The 22053-nt window shown below is 35.4% G+C and overlaps 1 protein-coding gene across 17 annotated transcripts; it reads left to right on the top strand.

Annotated features, from left to right (window-relative positions):
• Positions 1-803: 803 nt before the first annotated feature.
• Positions 804-20309, top strand: LOC129565108 (uncharacterized). 17 transcript variants are annotated; one of them, XM_055439611.1, is made up of 10 exons: positions 911-1207; positions 1334-1699; positions 7892-8742; positions 9077-9445; positions 14812-14947; positions 17120-17265; positions 17762-17900; positions 18002-18039; positions 18149-18225; positions 19161-20309. In XM_055439611.1, exons 4-10 carry the CDS (start codon positions 9391-9393, stop codon positions 19317-19319), a joined length of 750 nt encoding a protein of 249 aa, XP_055295586.1. In that variant the 5' UTR covers positions 911-1207; positions 1334-1699; positions 7892-8742; positions 9077-9390; the 3' UTR covers positions 19320-20309. The 17 variants fall into 17 exon arrangements, with proteins under 17 accessions (XP_055295566.1, XP_055295586.1, XP_055295628.1 ...); XM_055439653.1 differs by having other exon boundaries at positions 963-1202; positions 1347-1699; XM_055439718.1 differs by having other exon boundaries at positions 1026-1202; positions 7895-8742.
• The last annotated feature ends 1744 nt before the right edge of the window (positions 20310-22053 follow it).

Here is a 22053-nt window from a genome sequence, read left to right as displayed (position 1 = left end):
CCGAATTAATTTTTCCTTATGCTAAACATTTTACAGACGAAGTTTCTTTTCTTTTTCTTCAACAAAACTTTTGATAATTTGGTGAATTTCTAATTTCAATGGAGTTCTAATATAGTTGACTCCCCCAAGAAATAGCAGTGGAAATTAGATAGCCAACGATTCGAACGTTTCCATCTATTTTCAGAACTTGTTTGAACGCAACATGCACCAAATATATATACATGCATTGACCTAATGTCATTTTTTGTCCCATTTTTTCCCCCAAGTTCGGGGAATCTCCAAGATATAAATCGGATATCATGTCAAAGATTTTGCATTCTTGGTATTATCGATAACTTATCATTTGTGATGATTTGGCAATGAGTCATAATTATGACGAATCGAAATGTTTGCCGTTTAGTTCTGGCTTATGTGCAAATGTGTCGTGATAAAATTGGACCGCGCTGATCACTTCGCCTCTACACATCAATTACAATCAGGTCGCAATGAAAGGCACATCGAATTGGCTACACAATACTCATCGAAACGCTAATAATTTCTTTTATCATAGCTCAGCATACATAAACACATTCGTCTATTGGGATGCCGGTCTCGCATACACGCGTGACTCTATGTATGTCTCTGTTGCGCTCGTTATCTTTCCGCTAAGTTTTGCTTTACAAAAGAATATCTCTCGCATACACTGAGGCGATACAAACAAGCATATAACCACAGACAACGCTGTGTTAACATGTACATTCAGCCACATTGCCGTACCGTAACGTGTTCGTTCTGTTGCGCGCGCTCTCTCTCTCTCTCAGTCGCTTGCCGAGGGAGTTCTCTGTTGAATTGTGATTGTAGTCATTTGTTACATATTTCCTTCATTCAATTTGTTTAGTTATCCATTCGGTGACTCTCACCGTTTTGTCGGTTCGTAGAATATCAATGTGCCGCTCTCATGTGCTTGCAGCGTCTCGCACTGTGTATATATACAACGACGATGTTGTACATATTTCGGCTACAATTCCTCCGATTCCTTGTGCTCATTCTCTGTTTATATTTGAAATCAGTCGAAATTGGACCGTTGACAAGTGAACAAGTGCTTTAGCATCATCGTCATCATAACTAAATAGAGCGTGTGACCATCGCGTATCACAAACGTAGTTTGCGCTTCACACTTGAGAGAAAAGTTCATTTTAAAAGTTTTGTTTTACAAATTCGCCGTAAAGTAATTTTATCAAGTTGTTTATTTTTTCACATTATTTTTTACTTGTTTGCTTGCGATTTGTTAAATGAGCATGTTATTATTATTTTTTTTTTTTTTTCAAATAATTCGGCGATTTATTTGCGTTAGAAAAAATCAAAAGTCCTGATCGAATGAGATTTTGCACTCTGATTAGATGACTTTTTGCAAAAGAAATGTAAACGTGGTGCGATTTCTTTAAAAGTAAACGCATGCTGAGAAAGAAAACGAGAGCGATCGAATCGGAGTACAGGTGAATCAGAGTGGGATAGCAACACAAAGCAAAATACGAATAATATTCGAGCCAAAGTTGTGTGAATAAAAGAAAATATCGTACGATATAACGTTTACACCAAGACTGTAAAGGCCCCGCTAATCACACAGACACAGACATCACACGTACACTGAATCACACGGAGATCGGTCGCTACGAGTACCATACACACTGTGTCCGAACACATTCGTCAAGAGCAATAAGTAAGTGTGTATCAAATATCGTGCATGACGTTATTATTATTTGATAAATTGAAAATTTGTTATTGATCTCCCACTAAATCGCCTGACCGAAACCAACATGACATTTGATTCACACATTTTACACAGAATTATACCGAGTTGTTTGTCGTTATTCGTATTTCGTCTTTCAAATTATTTTACCTGCACGATCATTTCTATTTCCTAAATCGATTTTCATTTCTATTGTATTTTATGGTACGAACGACCGTCTGTTTCCAATAAATAATACAGAAAACCTTTCTTTCATAAAAACTATTGAGACGACATGCTTTCCAATCTTCAAAGACATTCCGATTGATCTGACTACAAAAATGTATATTTCTATGGATTCGATGGCATTTGGTTCAATTCTTTGTAGATAAAAACTGACAAACAACTTTCGATATCTTTATGGTAGCGAATTAAAAGGCAGGCAAATTAGATCGCTTCTCCACATGTTTTGTCGTCACGCAATTCAAATATCATCTGTTTCAACCGAAAAATGCGCACAATTATATCAAAACTTCCATAATTATATTCAAATTTTTCACCGGAAATTTATGGAAGATAAAAGATTAGTGTCAATGCTACTCGTTTGCCACCTTATATTCTATATTATATTCGTGGCGAATGTTTTACGAAAAAATTCCATTTCGTACATTAAGCATTTTGGCATTGTATCGTCGGTGTGTCGCATCAGTTAGATTGTTTTGCTCTTGTTGTTGTATCGTTTAAAACCACATTACCGTGTCGAATCGCTCTATTTCTATGCTTCAATATTTCACGAACACATCTTTCTTTCTTTCTTTCTCTCTTTTTCTTATTCGTCCGATTTAATTTGTTTTGGTTGATGCACCAGAACCAGTGAACGTTCGGTCAAAGCATTCAATTTTAGATTGTGTGCAACGAAATCAATCAAAAATGTTTATTCCTTGGCGTTCCTTTTCTTTTATTGCTTATTAAACGTCATAGCCAAATCGTATACTGACGACAAACCGAGCGTGAGCACTTGCAAAAGCGCATAGAAATTTAATATATCGTTTTCTATGGCACGTACATATTTCATATGGGGGGGGGGCTTTTGTTGTTGTTGTTGTTGTTATTGTTGCACTTGGCGAAAACGGTCACACCACATACCGAAACCGGCCAAATGGCAATCGTTTTTGAATATTTTCCACCTTCCTACCATTTTTATGATAAATAACAACAGTCAAACGCCATACATCGGTGAAGCGCAAGGAAAAATCCAAACAGCAAGAGAAAAAAAGTAGTAGTAGTAGCTGTGGCAGTAGACCGAAGAAAAGTGACGACAACAGCAGCACGGTAGCTATGTATTGTTGCATTGCGTATAATAAACAGACAACCAAAAAGCATTCTTATCACAACACCAAAATACGAACAAAATAATTCGTGTTGTTGAATTGGCCAATATACAGTAGTCATAGTGCCATAAGGATATGTTATGTGTTATGTGTGCTGGCTTTCGTTTCGCCACGGCGAATGCAATCGTGAACGGGTGAAAAAAAGGTGAAACAGCGGAACCGACCAAGGAGAAAAACAGAATAATAAAACATCACACAAACATAAAATGAACGTGCGATCTAAAAATTCTGTTTGTTTTAATAACGGAATGAGCAGGGAGCAAGACAACAGGGAAATGAAAAAAAAGTCAGCACGAGTAGCAGAAGAACGATAGTGGTTTGTGAATGCAGTGGTCTTTTCGGCTATTCAACCATTCGCTGTTGTTGCACATTTTATTTGGCAAACATGCGGGAAAAACCGCTGTGCAATTGTGACTGCATCCTATTCGATGCTCATTGTTTTTCGCATTACACCATTAGACACCATGATCTTTATGCCACTGCTTTTTTTTCGTTGTCGCTGCCCTCTCGTCTCTCATTTGTCCCATGTCCGTTCATCGATGCATTTTTTCACACATTCCGTTTTTTCCGCTCATCGCGCTCATTCACTTATTGTTTATTTTGGCAAACCGAAGTCGAAATACCATCTCTCGTTGGAAGCGCGACACAGGTAAACCAAATTACAGTGGCGCAGTATTCATCGAAAAACTACCACCGATCATTATAGGGTAGTTAGTGAGCGACAAATCGCAATTTGATTCTAGCAATTGAACTGACGTGATGCGATATGACAGTTCATGGTATGACACCACTGTACGGCCAATAATGATAAAGTATTCACTGAAAGTACCAGAACAATTCCAATTTCGACTACAGAATGCAGCCTTCAAGCAGTAGGAATCGCGCGCGCCATGCATTCAATTTTCTTTCCACATACCGCCGCATGGTTATTACTCCGAGCCGGTCCACGTACGTTTCTTTGTGTCTCTTATTATCTGCTCTGTGCTTCTTCCTTCTTTTTTCTCTCTTTCTTTCACTCTGATTCGGGCCAGTGTTCGTTCGTTGGGTTTTTATTTTATTTCTTTTTTTTTTGTGTCAATAGACCTCTACACTTTTTACTTCGTCGGTTGGCATTTTTTGTTCGTAAGCAAATTTTTCGTTCGTTTGATGTTTATTGGATTAAATTAAAAATAATTGCTGTTTTTCCACTCTCTTGTTTCGCCGTACCGACGAACCGTTCCGACACATGAACCGGGACATGCATTGAGTGCGACAAAAAATAAAACCGACGGCCAGCTAATAAAAAGAAACAAGCACATAGAGACAGAGAAGTAGCCGCAGTGCCTTTGTCTCTTGCCAATGAATAATTTGTTATTGTTTGCCTGGTATTCGAATAAAATCCAGATCGCTTGAAAAAGAACATAATTGGATGCGAATGGGTCGCATGTACAGCATCATCAGGTTTTCTTCGGACGAACGGTTGGCTGGTGCGAATAATCCAGAAATTCGTTACGAGTGTGTTGCGCTCTCGAGACTCATGAACGTGGGATGATTTACGTATTGGTATAGTTTTCATGCTTTTAAATTTTCAAAGTGTACATTGTATATGCGATCGCAATTACACTCATTACAGTTAACAAGGTCCATTCAGCACTATGCAGATTACAGCATCTTCCATTTTAATCTAAACTAATTAAACTTAATTAAGACACAACAATATACTTATCGTTGAGATGGATATGGATACGAATGGACTATGGTCATGCATGGCACAATATATTTCGTAGATAGAGAGTGAGAGGGAGAGAAATGGAGAGAGATACACTCATGCTTCGAAGCCACCTACAATTTTGCCCCAAATAAATTCATTAGCCAAATAAATGCTAGCCTATTTAGCTTGTTTTGTTTGGTTTGATGGTGTGTTAATGTTTCCGACGAATATATTGAATAGTTCGTACATTTAAATGCATTCATTCATTCATCATAACTCATCATTAATGAATAGCACTCGAAACATTTTTGATAAAATGTGAAAGATACTTACTTTTCGGAATGGGTAAAATGCAAAACAACCCAATTTACACATCGGTGTGGTCACACCAATGGGAAAAGAGTGCTGAAAGCGCGTGCGAGCACGTTTCGCCCACAGAAATTATTTCGAAAATTTTCAACTCATGTCACACTGATCAAGAGCAATTTAATAAATTATCCAGCGAAATCATACCGAGTGGCTCTTCGTGTTAATTAGATCGAATGAGTGTGTCATCAGCTAGAATTGCTACTGTTTTCGACACATGAATAAATTATTACCACTGAAATCATCCTTTCATTTTGGACATACATTTTTTACGATGAAATAACAATGGCTCGGCCACGACCATTGACGAATTTGATTGATTCAAGCAGAAAATAGAAAAGCTATTTCTCTTCAATCAAATCAAAGAAAACCCCCATTTCTAATACTTACAATTGTGACAACGAGTGCGGTTTGTATGAGTTTCAATAAGAAGTCGTCGATATGATGGGTCAAAAAACCAATTTATTCCCTTGTGTTTCTTGATAGTGGCCATTTCATACGTTAATTGTTTCAGTTGTTTCTTCTTCTTGTTTTTTTTTTTCAGTTTAGGCACAGTTTTAAGCGAGGTTATTGCATTTAAAATGATTGACAAACAGCCGATGCCGCTGTGAATAATTCAATTGCATATTTAAAAAAAAAAAGAAATCGATAAACGAGATTCCGTTTTTGCCCATAAAATATGGAATTCATGTTCAGTTTTTTTTTAAATAGATATTTATCCCATTTAATTCTGAATATCGATTAGTTTACAGTAAATATCAACAGAAAAAGTGATGAGCAAATGCAAATTGTTGAAAATTAATTAAGTTGTTTTGAATAATTTGCGGTATGACATGCAATGCTTTGATCTATTTGTTTCCAGCTATGTTTGAATGGCATCCTTTTCATGATAAACCGTCAGGAAACTAAATAATTTTGGAAAAAGTTATCAAAGTGAATATGTAAATAATTGGCCATGCACTCGGTTAATTAAATTTAATAGCATTTTAAACTGGGACAAAATGCAATTCTAATGCACCAAAGTTTGGAATGTAATTAGCGAGTTCGGAGCAAGTGAAAGCAGCGAGTGAGTGAGTGAGTGAATCTAAATGTTGAATTTATCTCATGTTTTATATTTTTCCGCGAGAGCCTCGATACCGTGGTGCTATTACTACTACCCGACATAAAGTGAATATGAAACTATTGACTTTTAATTTAATCAACGTGCTCTTCATTCCCGTTCTAATTTGCATTTGGCTTTGTGGTTCTCGCACAGATACACACTTATACATACACAGTCGGCGATTCCAAAATTAGCCATATTAGCCATATATTAAAAGCTTGTTCCATGCTCTGCATTCATCCCATTCATACATAATAATATTTGGCATTAGTTTATTTGTTAAACAAAATTAAAACTGAAAAAAAAAATACTATCCAGCATTTCTTCGCAGCAGATGAATTTTGATGCGGGTGCAACTGTGCGCATTATTTTATGATGAGCATGTAGCGTTCGGAAGATGAATTATACAAGCAAAACCAACGATTTCAGTTAAATGTTATGCACTGACACATCATATTTTGTCAGTATGGTTCGAGGATTTTCCACACGTTATGACTTCAAGTCATTTATTCTCAATTAATGATATCTCCGACATTTTCATTTATTCGTTTTTCGCATCGCTTATGCATGATGATGTTGCAACGAGAAAAAAAGTGTAATCTCTCTCATAATTGGTTACAAGAGTAAAAAGAATTCCCTAAAATGTGCAAATATTTAGCATAAATGATATTCAGAAACGATTTTTCCACAGATGCAACATTTTAAATTGCATTTTTCACATTTTATCCAGCGGCAATGTAAGCAGAATTTGTGTTGTTTAATCACGATACAGCCGTAGGAGGGGTGAAATATTAATAATAAAAAAACTCTCTTTTGTTGCCTTCGTTATCCGCTTGATAAATGAACTTTTTTCGCTAAGGTTCGCAATTTTCCACTCGAATAAAACTTCGGAGACGAACAAAGAAAAAATACCAATATCCACAAATCTCTACAGGATAAGAGAGAAAAATTAATTCGCACCAGCAATTGACATTAAATACTAAATATCTTCATTTCGAAATGTCTCACAATTGAAACGAATGCAAACAGTTCCATTTTTCACAGATGAAAACTGCAACTGTCAAAGTTGTACGAATTGTGAAAAAATGCTGGGGGAGAGCGATAATTAGTGAACACTTTAATGACAAGGATTTTTTTTTTCCTCTGTACAATAACTTGTTTCGCACGAATTTACTGCAAAAATCATTAAAAAAGTGTCAACAATAAAATTATTCAGTTATAGAAGCGCGCCATGGCTTTAATATTAAAAGTTATTGCATAGATAAAAAGTGTGAACATTTTCAACATTTAAATTTTATTCGCTTTGTTTATTTCGTCGCGTTTGCTTCTTCATCGTTTTTTTTCTTCTGCAGCTGTATGTATGTCCTTATCGACGATAGTCAACAATGTAAAAATTGGACGACGATGTAGAAGCAAGGGCGAAAAAAAAATCTCTGCAGCAAAAGTTACCAAATAGAGAGAAAAATGCATCGCAAAAGAGACAATAACAATATTCATCTTTTCTTATTATAAATATAATTACGGCTGGAACATTGTCGATTTTAATTTTAATCCCAACTTAATGCTTTTCGCTACTGTTTCTTTCATTTTTATTCTTTCGCTTTCAAAATTTATTCTCTCACACAATATTCCAGAAGACTGTACCATCATCAACCGAGGACTCATTTCGAATGTATTATCCGACGGTTGCAGTTTAGAGTAGAGCAAACGAATGCAGTACGGTTTTTTGTTTCTGCTGTGAGTGTATCGCGCGCGCGAGTGTTGCCTAATTGTTCGGCTCGTTTTTTTTTTATGCACTCTTAACTCATAACGCGAACATCACCGACGTCAACTTAAGTGGTGTGTAAGTGAGAAGCAACAGTAGTCAAACTAGAGCCAATAGAGAGTCGGATCGGTAACGTCGTGAGAGCGTCATCATAACACGCGACCAAGAGAGCGACAAAATACGAATATAGCAAGACATCGGACTGTGTGTAAACGGTTTAGCAGCATAAATATAAATCAGCACTCAATAAAAGAAAAGAGAAGCATTCTCGTGCGGCGGCCACAGCAACGACGACGATAACAACGATTCGACACTGAAAAAGAAAGACTCGTCCGAGTGCAGTCTACAATTCTCGGGAGTAGAGACAGCACATGCAGATAGAACGATTTTATAAGCAAATAGAGGGCAGTTAAATATTATCAACAAAAGCGACTACATTATCCAGCACGCGGACGTGAAAAAAACGCAAACTTTTCACGTTCTGTTTTTTATATCGTGTGCAAACAAAAAAAAACGTTTTGGTTTTTATGGGTTTTTCGTTTATTTCATATTCCGTGTATCAGTCAACTCCTCTTCAGTTTTGTGCAAATTAAAACCGTTTTTTTTTGGTTCGTTTGTGAATTTTAATGTTATATGCAATATAATTACGCGGAGCAAGTGAAAAGAAACGGAAAAACTGGACTTATTCCGGGATGACAACACAATAAAAGAACCCACCAGGTACAAGCATTACCGAGAATAAATCAGATTTGTCGTTCCAAAGTGATACTGCGAAAAAGGGACACATTTCAAATAGCAACGGCAAAAAGTCCTTCTTCCATATATATATATATATATATATATATATATATATATATATATATTTACATCGTTTGGAAGGGAAAGAAACACAAACCGCATCTCTGCCGTCGAACCAAAATTCATACACTTCAAACGCAGATAACGAAAGAAAAAAAAAGTTTCACTCGAAATTGTAAAGTAATCATAAACATCATATAAAACAAACATCTTTTTTTCGGTAATTTTCGTCATTATTTTTTTTTTCCTACCAAAGAAATTCGGGAAAATCAAAAGGTGCATTTAAAACTTAGTTTGTGTGACATTTTTAATTTTCGTGTTGAGTCAGTTTTGTTGACATTCGTAAATGTAATTTGTATTGAGCCGATTTGCAATTGAGCATCGTATGCAAAAATCGGTCGGTTTTTATTTTGGACGGCAAAGCGTTGTAACATTGATTTTGTTTTGCCGTCGCACATAATTCGCTGTTTGCGACAATAAAACCGTCTCATTTGTGTGTTACGCAATTCAACCTATCAGAATCAGCTGGAGATTACGTGGTTTGTTTGAGTCTGAACTTCTAGTCTAAACATGAACGGCATTAATAACAGAAATCTGTTGGGATTTTTTTCAACCATTTTAATTGGTGAGTATTTATCATATATTTTTATCACAATTTACACATTTGAAACAACATATTCGATGATTTCGTCTCATTTTCTACTCAATCCATTTTGATTTTTAAGATTACTTCTATTTATTATTGTGGTAAACTTTACGATTGATTTTTAACTAAAATTCCCCAATTTCTGATGAATATATAGAATAGTGCGTCTTATAGATTAGTAAACGATTCAAGAGAATTCGATGTGAACGCGAGAGAATAGCGCGGAGTCTAATTTTATCGTGGTCGCTTCGTACAAATTCGAAGACGACGCTTGGCATCGTCGATGACACCAAATGAAACTGAAATAGATGATGAATTACACGCTATCTTTTGATACTGATTCGAGCCCATCTCGCAGACAAACAATAAAACTGTAATTGAATTGAATTGGTCGATACATATGTACAAGACAACGAGACTCATCAGTCAGTTTCACATGTAGCGCGCGATTGTTTATCACAGGGTGCCCAGTGCCACTCTAGCCGAACAAACTACTTTTACAAAATTCATAACGACTATATCAAAAATTCATAACAATATCTTGGAAAATGGACGAAGAAATTGAATTTTGAATTTAAAAGAAACGAAGGGAAAAAAAGAAGGAAAACACGATACATGATTCTAATTAGTTTCAATTTAAATACATCACATTCGACCAACAAGTTAGACGATTCCACTTTTCAACAACTTTTTATTAACTGTCACAAAAGTTTGAGACGAGACGATAAGCTTAGACATCACCCTAGTCGATGGCCTTAGATTACTCACGTATGATTTATGCGAATAGTCTACGCATTTAACAGCCTGTTTCTGTGGCAAACTGATTGTGTTTTTGTCAGATTGTTTATTTTGATTTTTTGTTATTTTTCTCTCTCTTCTCATCGAATGTTGCGATCAGCATTCCGAGAATTTCGACATCGTCTCTGTGTCACCTTATGAGTCAAATATTGTATCGAAAACATGAACTTCGGTTAAAAATATTTGACTACGACACACAGTGTACAAATATGTATGTGATTTTAACTGATTTATGCAGAGAGTTCCATTCAACTCTAGCTATTAATTATATTTTTGCGAATGGACGATTTGAAAACATAATTATCAACACTGTGTTTGATTTGCTCGAATTTTCCATAAATAAATTTATACCATTTTGTTTGAATAATAACGTAATTCGACACTCATCGCATGGTAATATCGAATTTGAATCAGGTCAATTACCATCCGACTGAAAACTTACTGTATCGTGCTATTATTTACGAGAAAAAAAACAGCAGTGCAAAAACTGTTGAACAGGTGTCAGTTTTATCAAATTGGATAAAACATTTGACAGCTCAACACAGTATACTCATGTTGTTGTCGGTATTTTCTTTTCTATTGCTGTGATTTATCGGTGCATTCTAACTGAATGAAAATTGTATCTGAAGGAACTTTGAAACTCAGCCAAATTTGTTTGCCCATTTCGATGGACTTTGGCCTGTTGGAACGTTATATTTAGCCAATCAACGTCAGATAAATGTTTTTCCAAGGTAATGGACGAGAGTTGTGAGATTCTTTTATTGTTCCCAATGCAAAAATCACTTACTTTTAAATAAAATCATGCGAGCAGAGTTCTCGACCAAATGTAATTTGCTGTAATTGACAGGTGATATTTAGATACATTAAACGTGTAAACGCCAAACCGAACCGAAAAACTCTCGATAAACTTTCCGTACAGCAGAGATAATAGTAGATAATAGATGCCGAAAAGTGGACAAGGAAGAATGGGGCATAAGCGATCAGAGTGAACTCCGAATTGAAGAAACAAATATACAGTAGCTAGTGAATGAGTATAGTTCAATGGGTTTTACTTGATTTCATAGACACATTGAAATAATGACATTATTTATTGTGCTGATATGCATCAGACAACAATACTGCCGAATGAGTGGGAACGAATATGACTCGTACACATGTATATAGTACATAGCTATCTGTATAATGGTTCTACAGGAACGCAGTTGTCTATTTCGATTGGATCTAATAAATCTCTCTCTCTCTCTCTCTCTCTCTCTCTCTCTCTGGGTATTTTTTTTGTCCATCGTCATTCATTCTATAAATGCCAATCGCATATAAATTGAAAAGATTGAAAAGTTATGGCACATTTAAGTGGCAAAGCGCATCATCATAATTCTCTTAGGGGATTATCGAATATTCAACAGGAATGTGTGCCGATACAATTCGCTCAGCGCATGTTTTCATGTTCGTGTTCCATTCATCAATAACACAATGTTTGGAACCGCAGCATCACAAAATATACACCAAATACAACTCTCAACAATGCCAACGGGAATGAATGTGCACAGTAAATCCTATCCAATTGATAGAGATTGTCGTAATTCATTTCGATTGTGATTTTGGACTTTCTGTACGCCCCGAAAAAAAAGAGCCAAACACGATGACTATTTTCCAAATCGTTTCGCGATCGAGTCGACAATAAATGGCAATAGACATAATAAAGATGGATTGCCGATTAAACAGTTCGACAGTTCGAGTTTCGTTGTTGAGCACACACACACACACACATAATACATCGGTCCATACAATAGCCGTATAACTATGGGATTATTTGACGGTGGCCAGAAATTTGCGATGTTGGCAAGTAAATAGCGATAAATTGTAATGGATAATTATGTGAAATGTCTGTAAGATGGTCTGAATGCTGTAGGAAACCGATTTCAGTTGGTTTGGTCTCTGATTACACTATATTGTACTAATTACACGTAAGCCTGCAAAGTAGCTATATCAATCGAATCTTTCTTATCAATTTCAACTCATTCAACTATGCATCGATGAAGCCCATTTAAATCTTCAGAAAAAAATATTTACATTTGCATTTTTTTCCTTCACTTTTTTGTGATGACAAATCAGACCATTTTTCTATAAGTAATTCAAATTAGTTGCGACTGATAAGCATTATGATGCGGCACAAAATCACGCGATGGATTCGTATCGTATGATTCGAGTCAGGATTTTCGACAAAGTCACGGCACATGACAGCATTTTCACATTGAACATTTGACGTGTCATACAAACCGAACAGATTAGACATGTTTCGACTGGACTATGTCAGTCGAAGTGTCATCTTAAATAAGCATTCATGCTTGTTGCAATAATACATTCAGTTTTTCTAGCATCCATGCGTTATATACATATTATTGAAACAGTGACAACATAGAAAACTATGCGAAATACTAATGCATCGCATTGATTTCAGTTTCATACACATTCTTGTATTAAGGTACTCTCGATATCGTTACTGGCCGCTTATCAATCAAAATTCTCACCATTAACCGCATTTGGAATTATCGATCGCGTTGTCATTTAATAGAGAACATATACGCCTTTCAAAAACGTGTTGTCTGAATAATTGATCGATCTGATTTAAATAAGTTCCAACTTTATTTTATTTATATCACGTTAAGCAATACGATTGCAGTTTTTCAATGCGTTCAAATAACTGAATCGATAATTTCATTTGTGGTATGCACACGAGTTCGATCCAAGATTATGTAACCGCACTTTTTTTTATCAACAACAGTCTGTGTCGACACTTGTTATATTTGCTGTTGTTCAGAACGAAATCAATCATATTATCGCTGAAACGGTCGTGTGATATGGAAAAAAAAGTAATTAACAGCTCATTAGCACATAGGACCTGATATGTGTGTATGTGTCTTTTTATTTTTTTTTTTATCAAAACACTTTATTTTTTCGCAATCCTTTTTCAAATGGAAATTAAATTTCATACATACAAAAGCCAAATCTTATCCCCAATTTTATAAATGTATTTGAAATGATGTTGATGTTGATAGTATATCAAAATCTCGCCATGCAAACGCATTCAAATGCTTAAAAGCCTAAATGAAATATGCACAATAATCCATCATTAAATGATGAGATAATGGAAGTGCATTTTTCAATCTGATTCACGTCAATTAATAATGATGCGCGTAATTCGAAGCGATGCGGGCAAATATCGACCATTATCATTAGCAACAAAATGCACAGTATTAATACATACGTATATGTTTTATCTCGTTCGTTGAATTTATCGATGTCGTATGATTTGTATAGTGTTTCAAATTAAAGTTCAAACTCATTTCAAACCTCCGCTCTTCTAATGAATTGGCGCTCGCGCCGCGAAGGACAATGCTTCAAAAGATGCATGATAAAAATGTATGCTTAATCTGATGATTACATTGTACGCAAATATAATAGCTGTAAATGGGCGCATGGTTTAACGGCCAACTAGCGGCACGAAAATTACAGTGCTCTCGGATTATAAATGCATGTACAGGGCATTTTTGGGTCGCTCGTGTAATTTATTTCCAAATACTATACCACAGATGCAAACACAATCAGTGGCAAGCAAATAAACAGGAAAAAAAATGTAATTAAGTTAAAATATTCCAATAGTGAAAATAACTACAAACCTCAAACCGAAGCACAAACACCAATGCTAATACCAATACCGTCAACAACCGAACATGTAATCAACGGACGGATTTAGCATGAGCTCAAACAATACTGCTGCATATTCCCAGTAATGACATACGCAACGCACAAGAAACCTCCGACAAAACTGCCCCCAGACCCTTGCCGACCATCGGTAGAAAAAAAAATTTGGTTTGACATTCGCTTCAACTATCGAATGCTTTCAATGTTTGTGAATGTGAACAGAACAGTCCAAATATTGAAACATGCCGTTTGCAATCGATGTTGTCACGCGAAAAAAGCTTATTATATTCGATCAAAAGTCAGAAATCGACAAAAATGAGAAAACCAATCAAAACCAACGTGCACCAAATATCATTTGCATTGTTTCGTATCTGAACTGTAAACAGACATTTCGAACCATTCGATTAATGGATATGGAGCGTAGCAAAATACTGCTACTGCGGCCACCAAGCATCTATATAATTACTGTGGTTTATCTATCATTTTGAACCGTACTTTTCCATTGCCGACGCGAGAAGGGTGAGTTTCGAAAAGCTACAAATTTTGTTTCGATTAGATGAACGATTAAGGGTATCGTTCAGATGTTTGCCCTAAATGTTCGCCTATTCTGTTTCCGCCAGCGTTACATTGTATTAAAATATGTACTAGATTCACGAATAGCCATACAGTGAACATTTGGTTAAAGAGTTGTGGTGCTGTTTGACAGCATCGACATTAAAACTAGTGGATGCATACGGCATCTAACACATATCCTAACTCTGGTATTGATTCGACAACATAATACAGTGAAAATGATTTCGATTCATACAACTTATATTTGGTTTTGCTCTTTTCACATATTCCAGGTCTATGTAATTATGTCAAAATGGAGACCTGTGATTTCAACGAACTCGTATCGTGTACACGTCCACTATCGGAGATTTCCGAATTTTCTGGCCTATCGTTTCTTTCGAAAAAATCGGATTTGGACAAACTTTGCCCGTAAGTATTTGACAAATATCAAGCAACAATATCAATCGTTTATAAATAAATCAAGTAGCACATTTCCACTGAAACAAATTTGAAAATGCTGTGCTTCACCGAATTCGAGAGCTCAATTTCGAATTCTGTACAATGTTTCATGCAAATATTTCTGCCCAGATCCGGCATAAAAAAGAACTCAAACGTTATTATTTATTAAAATGATTCACTCGATCAGAACTTGTTCAATTATTATTCGCTTAGGTTAAATCTAACTTGCGAATGCTGAAATGCAAACGCACAAAAAGTCCTCAAAAGAGCATTTTCTATAAATAAATTCGTGTTAATCTGTATTTATTTTGAGATTTCAAAACGACTCACCCGACACCTATTCAAACGTATACGCGCCAAACACACATTCTTCTGTATTGTATTTAGAGAAAAAGCAATTCAATATGTAATAGTCTTCCAAAAGTGTGTGTCTTTTTTCTTTTAAATCTCCCAAAAAGTTTTCAACAAATACATTGGATTTCATGTTCAGAGTTCCGAGTGAAAGTGAATATCATGCAGAAAAAAAAATCAAATACGAAAATCTTTTGTCGACTTTTCTTTCGTACAAATGCCCATTTCCATTCCGAAAATGTGCATTATTTGCAAACGAACACTGTAACACGATGTGAAATGACTTGGATAAAAGCGCAAAAGCACAAAAGCAGACGATATGATACGAAATGCTTGAGGCGCTTGTAATATGGATACATAAAAACGCATTTAAATAAATTAATGATGACATTCGGGCGGTAAAATTTATTCCACTTTGCTTGACTTTAACCGAATATTATTCTAAATCTTAATTAATAACAGCATAGAAAGTGAGCAGTGGAGGTGGTGGGCATGGATGCGTTCGTAAATGGGCATTGCTTTTAGCTTTTCTCAATTTATTTATTTGCTTGTGGCCGTGACGTGTGCAATGACGATTTTGCATTTCTTATGCTTTTCGCTTGAGCACTTCTCGGCTTGACTTATCTCTTAAATTACGTGTGAAAACAAATTTCGCATAGTTAACGCTTTTTCCGCTGCACATCAGATACACGACGTCTCATCTGCTCTCTTTCTCTCATGTACCCACACACACACACACACACACACACACACACACACACACACACATTCACATTCACCTTTATCCCTTGAACGGGTTTTATGATTTCAATTTATCCAGAGAGAGAGAGAGAGAGAGAGGCAGAACGCTTCGCTTCCCCCATTCAAAGAGTTGTGCGGAAAAAACGGAAACAAACATTTACGTTTACTGTTTACTTGTGGTAGATTTTAGCGGTTTCTAGTTTTGCATTGATGCTGAACAAACGCCAAATTATTATAATCTGTGCGGTTGCACACAGTTTAAGTGATTTCGGCACATCTACAAATCTTGCACATGGTGAAATGCGAACGAGTTTTTTGCAGCGTCGCATCAGCATCCCTGCCGTTAGTGTCTTTGAATTAGTGCCTTCATTAGATGCGAGAAGGGTAATCGCTCGGCAAAAGCGCAAATACCAAAAAACCAAAACAGACAAAACAACAACACATTTTATACGCTAATTAATTTATACGACTGCCGAGCATTTAATAAAGCACAATTCATGTGTGGATACTCAGTCTCCTTCTCTCTCACAACCTCCCCCCACCTCTTTCTCTCTCTAGCGTGTCTCTGTTTGTGTCTTTTGACGCAAATGGAAATTTATGGCTGTCGAGTATTTGCGTCCATGCGTTTGCTGTAATGCATTACAACATGTGGTTTGAGCGTTTCTCGCAATTAAGTGGAAATATTTATAAATGTGTCGTATCATTTGCTAAGGTTGCCCTCTATTTTTCGATATAAAGACCGAACGTACAATTCGGTGAGTCCATTGTTGGAGAATTTCAACCCTGTAGCGATAATAGACTAGAAAAAAATGTCTTTGATAATTATGTTAACATACAATTGTACACTTCATAACCATTTGTTATTATCCAAAATGAACTATACTCGAAACAAGCAAAAATAGATGGTTCACAATGTGCGACAAGAACAAATCCTTAATGTTGATTTGAATGGAAATGAAAAGAAACATCAAGTGCAACCAACATAAACACATCCTATATTGGATCTTATTGTATTAAAACCAAACTTTCTCATCTTTAATTTATATGCAGCGATTTACTGGCCGGATTAGAGTGTATCCAAAGTTATACGAGACGATGCATGAACCAGGAGCAACGGAACCATTTCAATCAGCTGTATCACGGTACGGGAGAAGTTATTCACGAGTTGTGTGACTCAGATTCAAAATATCAGGAAGGCACGTACGTATTTCTATTACAAAATTTTCGAATTAAGTCGCTAATTTGTCACAAAGATCAACCGTCTGATTAAACTTCCGGTGACCAATGGATATAGGATACGGTATTTATAAATCAAGGATTCATCAGCAAACGAGATATGGCTTATGGCTCCCCTTTTGAATACCATGCTTTGTTTGTGTGATGACTCTATTGATGATATTTTTGTCGTCAGGTAGAAGAAGAAGAAGAGTTGATTTTTTTCAGTAGCATTGCATGACTGTAGCCGGTCCTTCGAATCGATTGAGTTTTACCCAAACTCAATGCACTTTTATATGCATTACTCGTGTCTCTTGAACATAAAGAGTCAAATTTATTGGTCTATGTTTGTAAAAAAATTATAGTAAATTGTCTGATTATCTTTTAAATGGCGATTTATAGACATTCGAAGTTATTTCGTTGCTTGGCCAAACCAGACCAAATCATGTATCTAATGTGAACTATTTTCCGCCGTAGATTTCCTTAGACACGCGCCATGTTTATTGCACGTGCAAAATAAATACGAGGAATGTTCGAAGCATTATCAGGATACACTTGCGAAGCTGCCGGATCCATCGCCGAATGCCACTCACAAAGCGCTCGAAGAAGTTTGCTGGTATGTACAATACTTGATGCTCAAAAAATCATTTCGCCTGAAATGGTTTGAAACTCATTAAACATTAATTCATTGATTCTACCCGCCAATTTTCATTTCAGCTCTTTCCGCGAGTACATCTCATGCACAGAGCACATAGGTTAGTCAAAATCTGTTACAATTTATTTTTGTTATACATATTCGAATATATTTACATTCAATTCCACAATTTTACGATTTTTCACATCTGGTTTTATTACAATTTGCAGTGAAACACACTTGTGGCAAGGAGGCAGCACATTTTACGCGAAACATCCTCGATAGAATATCATTCTCGTTGATGCGGGTAAGTTGAAAATTGTTCGGTGTGTGTGTGTTTTTTTTTTTTTTTTTTCATGACCGAAAATTATGGCATTTGTTCTGAAAAGTTTAATATTTAATGAGACTTCAGCATATGGATAGAAAGAGAAAAAAAGAGAAAAAGAGTTTGCCGAAAACTAATTTACTGCAATGAAATTAAATGTATGGCTTGAATGCAATTATTTATTGATGTTGAAGTTGGTTTTTCCGGTGCGGAAATTCAATATGTAAATATTTTCCTTGCGATTGCTCTCCATGAAAAGAAGACGGCCGTCACTTTGGAAATGCTGCGATTACAATATAAATCTCTGGCAAACCGTTTTTGCTGTCGGAATATTTTCGAATTTGTCAACCGAAATTTGACCGACTTACGGCAATGGCAATGTGTCCAATGGTAAAAATGTCAAACGGTAAATGCGGTTTGTAATATTTTTCGTGAACATCCTTCAACGTTAAGTTGATGCATCTCTGTGATTCATCTGGATTTTTCCACACTTTTATCCGTATCATTTTCCGTTTTTTTTGCCGTTTGGAATTATGGTCGGTTGCAATGCAGATACTTGTTCGAGGCGCTTTAAAAAACGGCTTCAGGTGGATGCCACTCGATATAAAAACAATCTATAAATAATTAACTCTTTTCCAGGCCGGAATTGTATGTTCCGATTTTTCAAGCCTTTTTCATGGTCTATAAATATTGATATTGCAGAGAGCACTTACGTCACCATTTTTTGTGTTTGAAAAACGGTTGTGTTGCCATTTCAGCGTGCAAATCGTTATTAAAATATTGTTTCGCTTACAATTGATAAAATTTGTTTCGGAAAAGTTGTTTTTTTTTGCGGTCCCTTTCCACGTGCTGTTTCTCTGTTTTGTATGCCCGTTTTCATTATATTTAATTGGTTTTCTGCTTTTCTTCTTTTACAGTTACATTGTGAAAAATTTAAGCCGAAGCCGGGAAAATGCGGTGAACCGTACTACTCTCATTCGTCAACCATTCACTCGACCACAGCTGCATTGCTGTTTTTCGTAACGACCATATCAAATATTTACCCAATACTCAAATTCATTCCAGCGGTATTCTAACGGAACGGAACACACGACCAAAAAAAAAAAAATTGTGAGATTGTCCGGTCACAAGCAAAGCAAAGATTCTTCATCAGTCTAGTGTAAAATTCAGGATTTAGTTAGTCGTATTGAATTGTTTATTTATAAATAGTTGCATAGATACAGTTAAATACACACGTTGCAGTGTTGGTGAGTGTTAAAGGAATGGTTCATGCCATTTGCAATACCGTCGATTGTACTGTGACTCAATTTGTTGTCCAGCTTCGAAATTTCTTTTAGTGCATACAAAAATAGACGTTGCTTCTTTGAGATTAATGCATTTCCGGTGAACATTATCCGTACAAGGATGATCAAAATGTCAACGTTTATTCGACTTAAATGAAATGTATTTCTTCTGTGACTAATCAACGGAATTTAAAATGTACGGTCAACAGTGACAGAAAATGGGCTATTACGCATGGAATTGCTTATTCGTAGATATTTCAATCAGAGAAAAAAAAACATGAAGAAAAATGTTTGACAGTTGAACGTGAATAAATTCAATTAGATTTTTCGAGCTCCTGTTCGAAACTGAGCTCAGAATGTGAGAGAAATTACACACATCATGTTTACATATCATCGCATATAATAATTTATAAAACTATTATATTATAATCTACTGCATATGCATATTTAAATGTAAGATCTGCCATTTGATCTTTAAATATTAAATGTATCCAAATATGAATAGAAATGTCACGCTAATGGATGATATGATATCAATTGTAATTACTTCAAATTAAATATTTAAAAATATTACTATAACTGATGCATTTTGTTTAAAGTTGTCATCACTAATAGCGATTCCTTGTAAAATGTATCGCATTCGTTATCAATGTCGTTAATTTGTTATCTTCATTGAAAATCATTCGTTTTTTTTCTTCTCATTCGAATATTATTCGATCAATTGTATTAAGTTAAAAACATACGCAATCGAAAATAAAGCAAAGGCCAAAGGCCAATATACAATTCTAACGTGTTTAGCATTTCAAAGAAAGGAGCATAAACGTAACACAAATCTCTGGAGGTAAGTAGAAATGTCTACAAACTAAAACAAGAAATATATGCAGACAATCACATTTTTCGAATTCTACATCAGAATATGCTTCACGTTGATTGCTTTTTAACGCTTAAATGATTACATTGTAAACAATGAAATTTGATTTTTATCATTTTATCAATCAATCATCGTCTCCGCTATGAACGCTTTTCGCTATTTCAGGCGCCGTCACCAGAGTATTGTTCAACATACACACTTTTACCTCTGTATAGGTACAAACGAACGAAAAATTTGCCCAAAATATGAACACAAAACAAATGATGATAAAGTGATGTTATTCGTGTCAAGTGACAATCATGCAAGTGTCATCGCATATTCATGTGTATTTAACCCCCTAGCCGCTGCTGTTGCTGCATTTACATAAACATATTTGCCCAACAATCGACGGATCTGTTTATTTTTCTCCCATTTTCGTATTGATGTTGATAGAATAACAAACAACAAACTATACTATTGTCATTATCATCGTCAACATAACAAACGTCGCACACACGATTACACCCGCACTCTCTGCACATTGTCAACACATTTTACACCTTTTTGCCCCCCCGAGTGATGAAAGATCTGAATGGGCACAGAATATTTGTGAAAACAATACTTGATAATTGAGCAGTTTCAATAAATAATGGGTAGCGGATGAAATTATTTGAGATAAATCACGATAACTCGAAATCAAACACTTACAGCAAAACAAACTTTGTCTTTCTTTCCGCTGTTCATGATGAAAAAAAAATTGTAAATAGCATGAGCGTTTACACAAAAGTTTCAAACCAACTAACGATTCACTCGAAATGCAAACAACAATTCATTGATTTTGTATTCTATTCTTTCATATCGAAAGTATTTGAATCGAGATTAGCACCTGCATAGAAAATCTGACTTGACTAAATATGTCTGTTACTTTCGTTTTGAATGCTCTCACTTTATTTTGAAAAAAATATTTGTTTGCTCAACACTTGATGGAATATTTGTCATTTTTAACATGAATTAAACTTTTTTCTCTGAAAATATAGTGTAGTTTAATAAACGATTAGAAAATTGAAGATTTGTTCGTTGAAACTCAAGAAGAAAATATTTTCATTTAAAAAAATTTAACAAAAAAACTATAATCTTTATAATGAAACAATATCGATTAAAAATTTTTACCAATGGTTTGGACATGTGAACTGAATGCAGCTGATTGTACTGATGCTTGAGCTTGAGTTGCTTTTACTTATATGGTCAGTATTCAGGGCAAACTCCAGGCTTTACTGTATGTTTATTATATTATTTCTCTCAATTTCACCAGCAATCTTCTCCGCATTCATCAATGTTTGTGCCTTTGTGTCACCAGGAGTAGTTTCGGGCGTTTTAAAATAAAAATGAAAGCATACTTGATATACTTACAGCGTGACTAAATTGCGAAAAAAAAACAGCATCAGCAATTTTCAATTTTTAATCCATACACAATACCTTTGTAATTTCCAACTGATTTCAATGAATGTGCTGGCATGCTGCCGGCTCCAATATAATGATAACTAATTCCAGTCATAAAATCAGTGTGACAATCATAAAATTTGTATGACATATTCGAGAACGAAATTAAATGAAATCTCAGAAGTTAAAATTGATCCGTTGAGTGCCAATTTGCAAACATTTAAATGATTCAATTCT

Source organism: Sitodiplosis mosellana, unplaced genomic scaffold (genome assembly GCF_009176505.1).
Source record: "Sitodiplosis mosellana isolate CC-2019 unplaced genomic scaffold, AAFC_SMos_1.0 Smas_scaffold_1, whole genome shotgun sequence".
NCBI lineage: Eukaryota > Metazoa > Arthropoda > Insecta > Diptera > Cecidomyiidae > Sitodiplosis > Sitodiplosis mosellana.
This window is presented reverse-complemented; position numbering and strand designations above follow the sequence as displayed.

Excerpts from the sequence above, each read along its gene's own strand:
- LOC129565108 (XM_055439591.1), top strand. The coding sequence starts at position 9,391 with ATGAACGGCATTAATAACAGAAATCTGTTGGGATTTTTTTCAACCATT. Across the intron at positions 14,948-17,119 it reads GATTTGGACAAACTTTGCCC|CGATTTACTGGCCGGATTAG; the intron begins GTAAGTATTTGA and ends ATTTATATGCAG. Across the intron at positions 17,266-17,761 it reads AGATTCAAAATATCAGGAAG|ATTTCCTTAGACACGCGCCA; the intron begins GCACGTACGTAT and ends TTTCCGCCGTAG.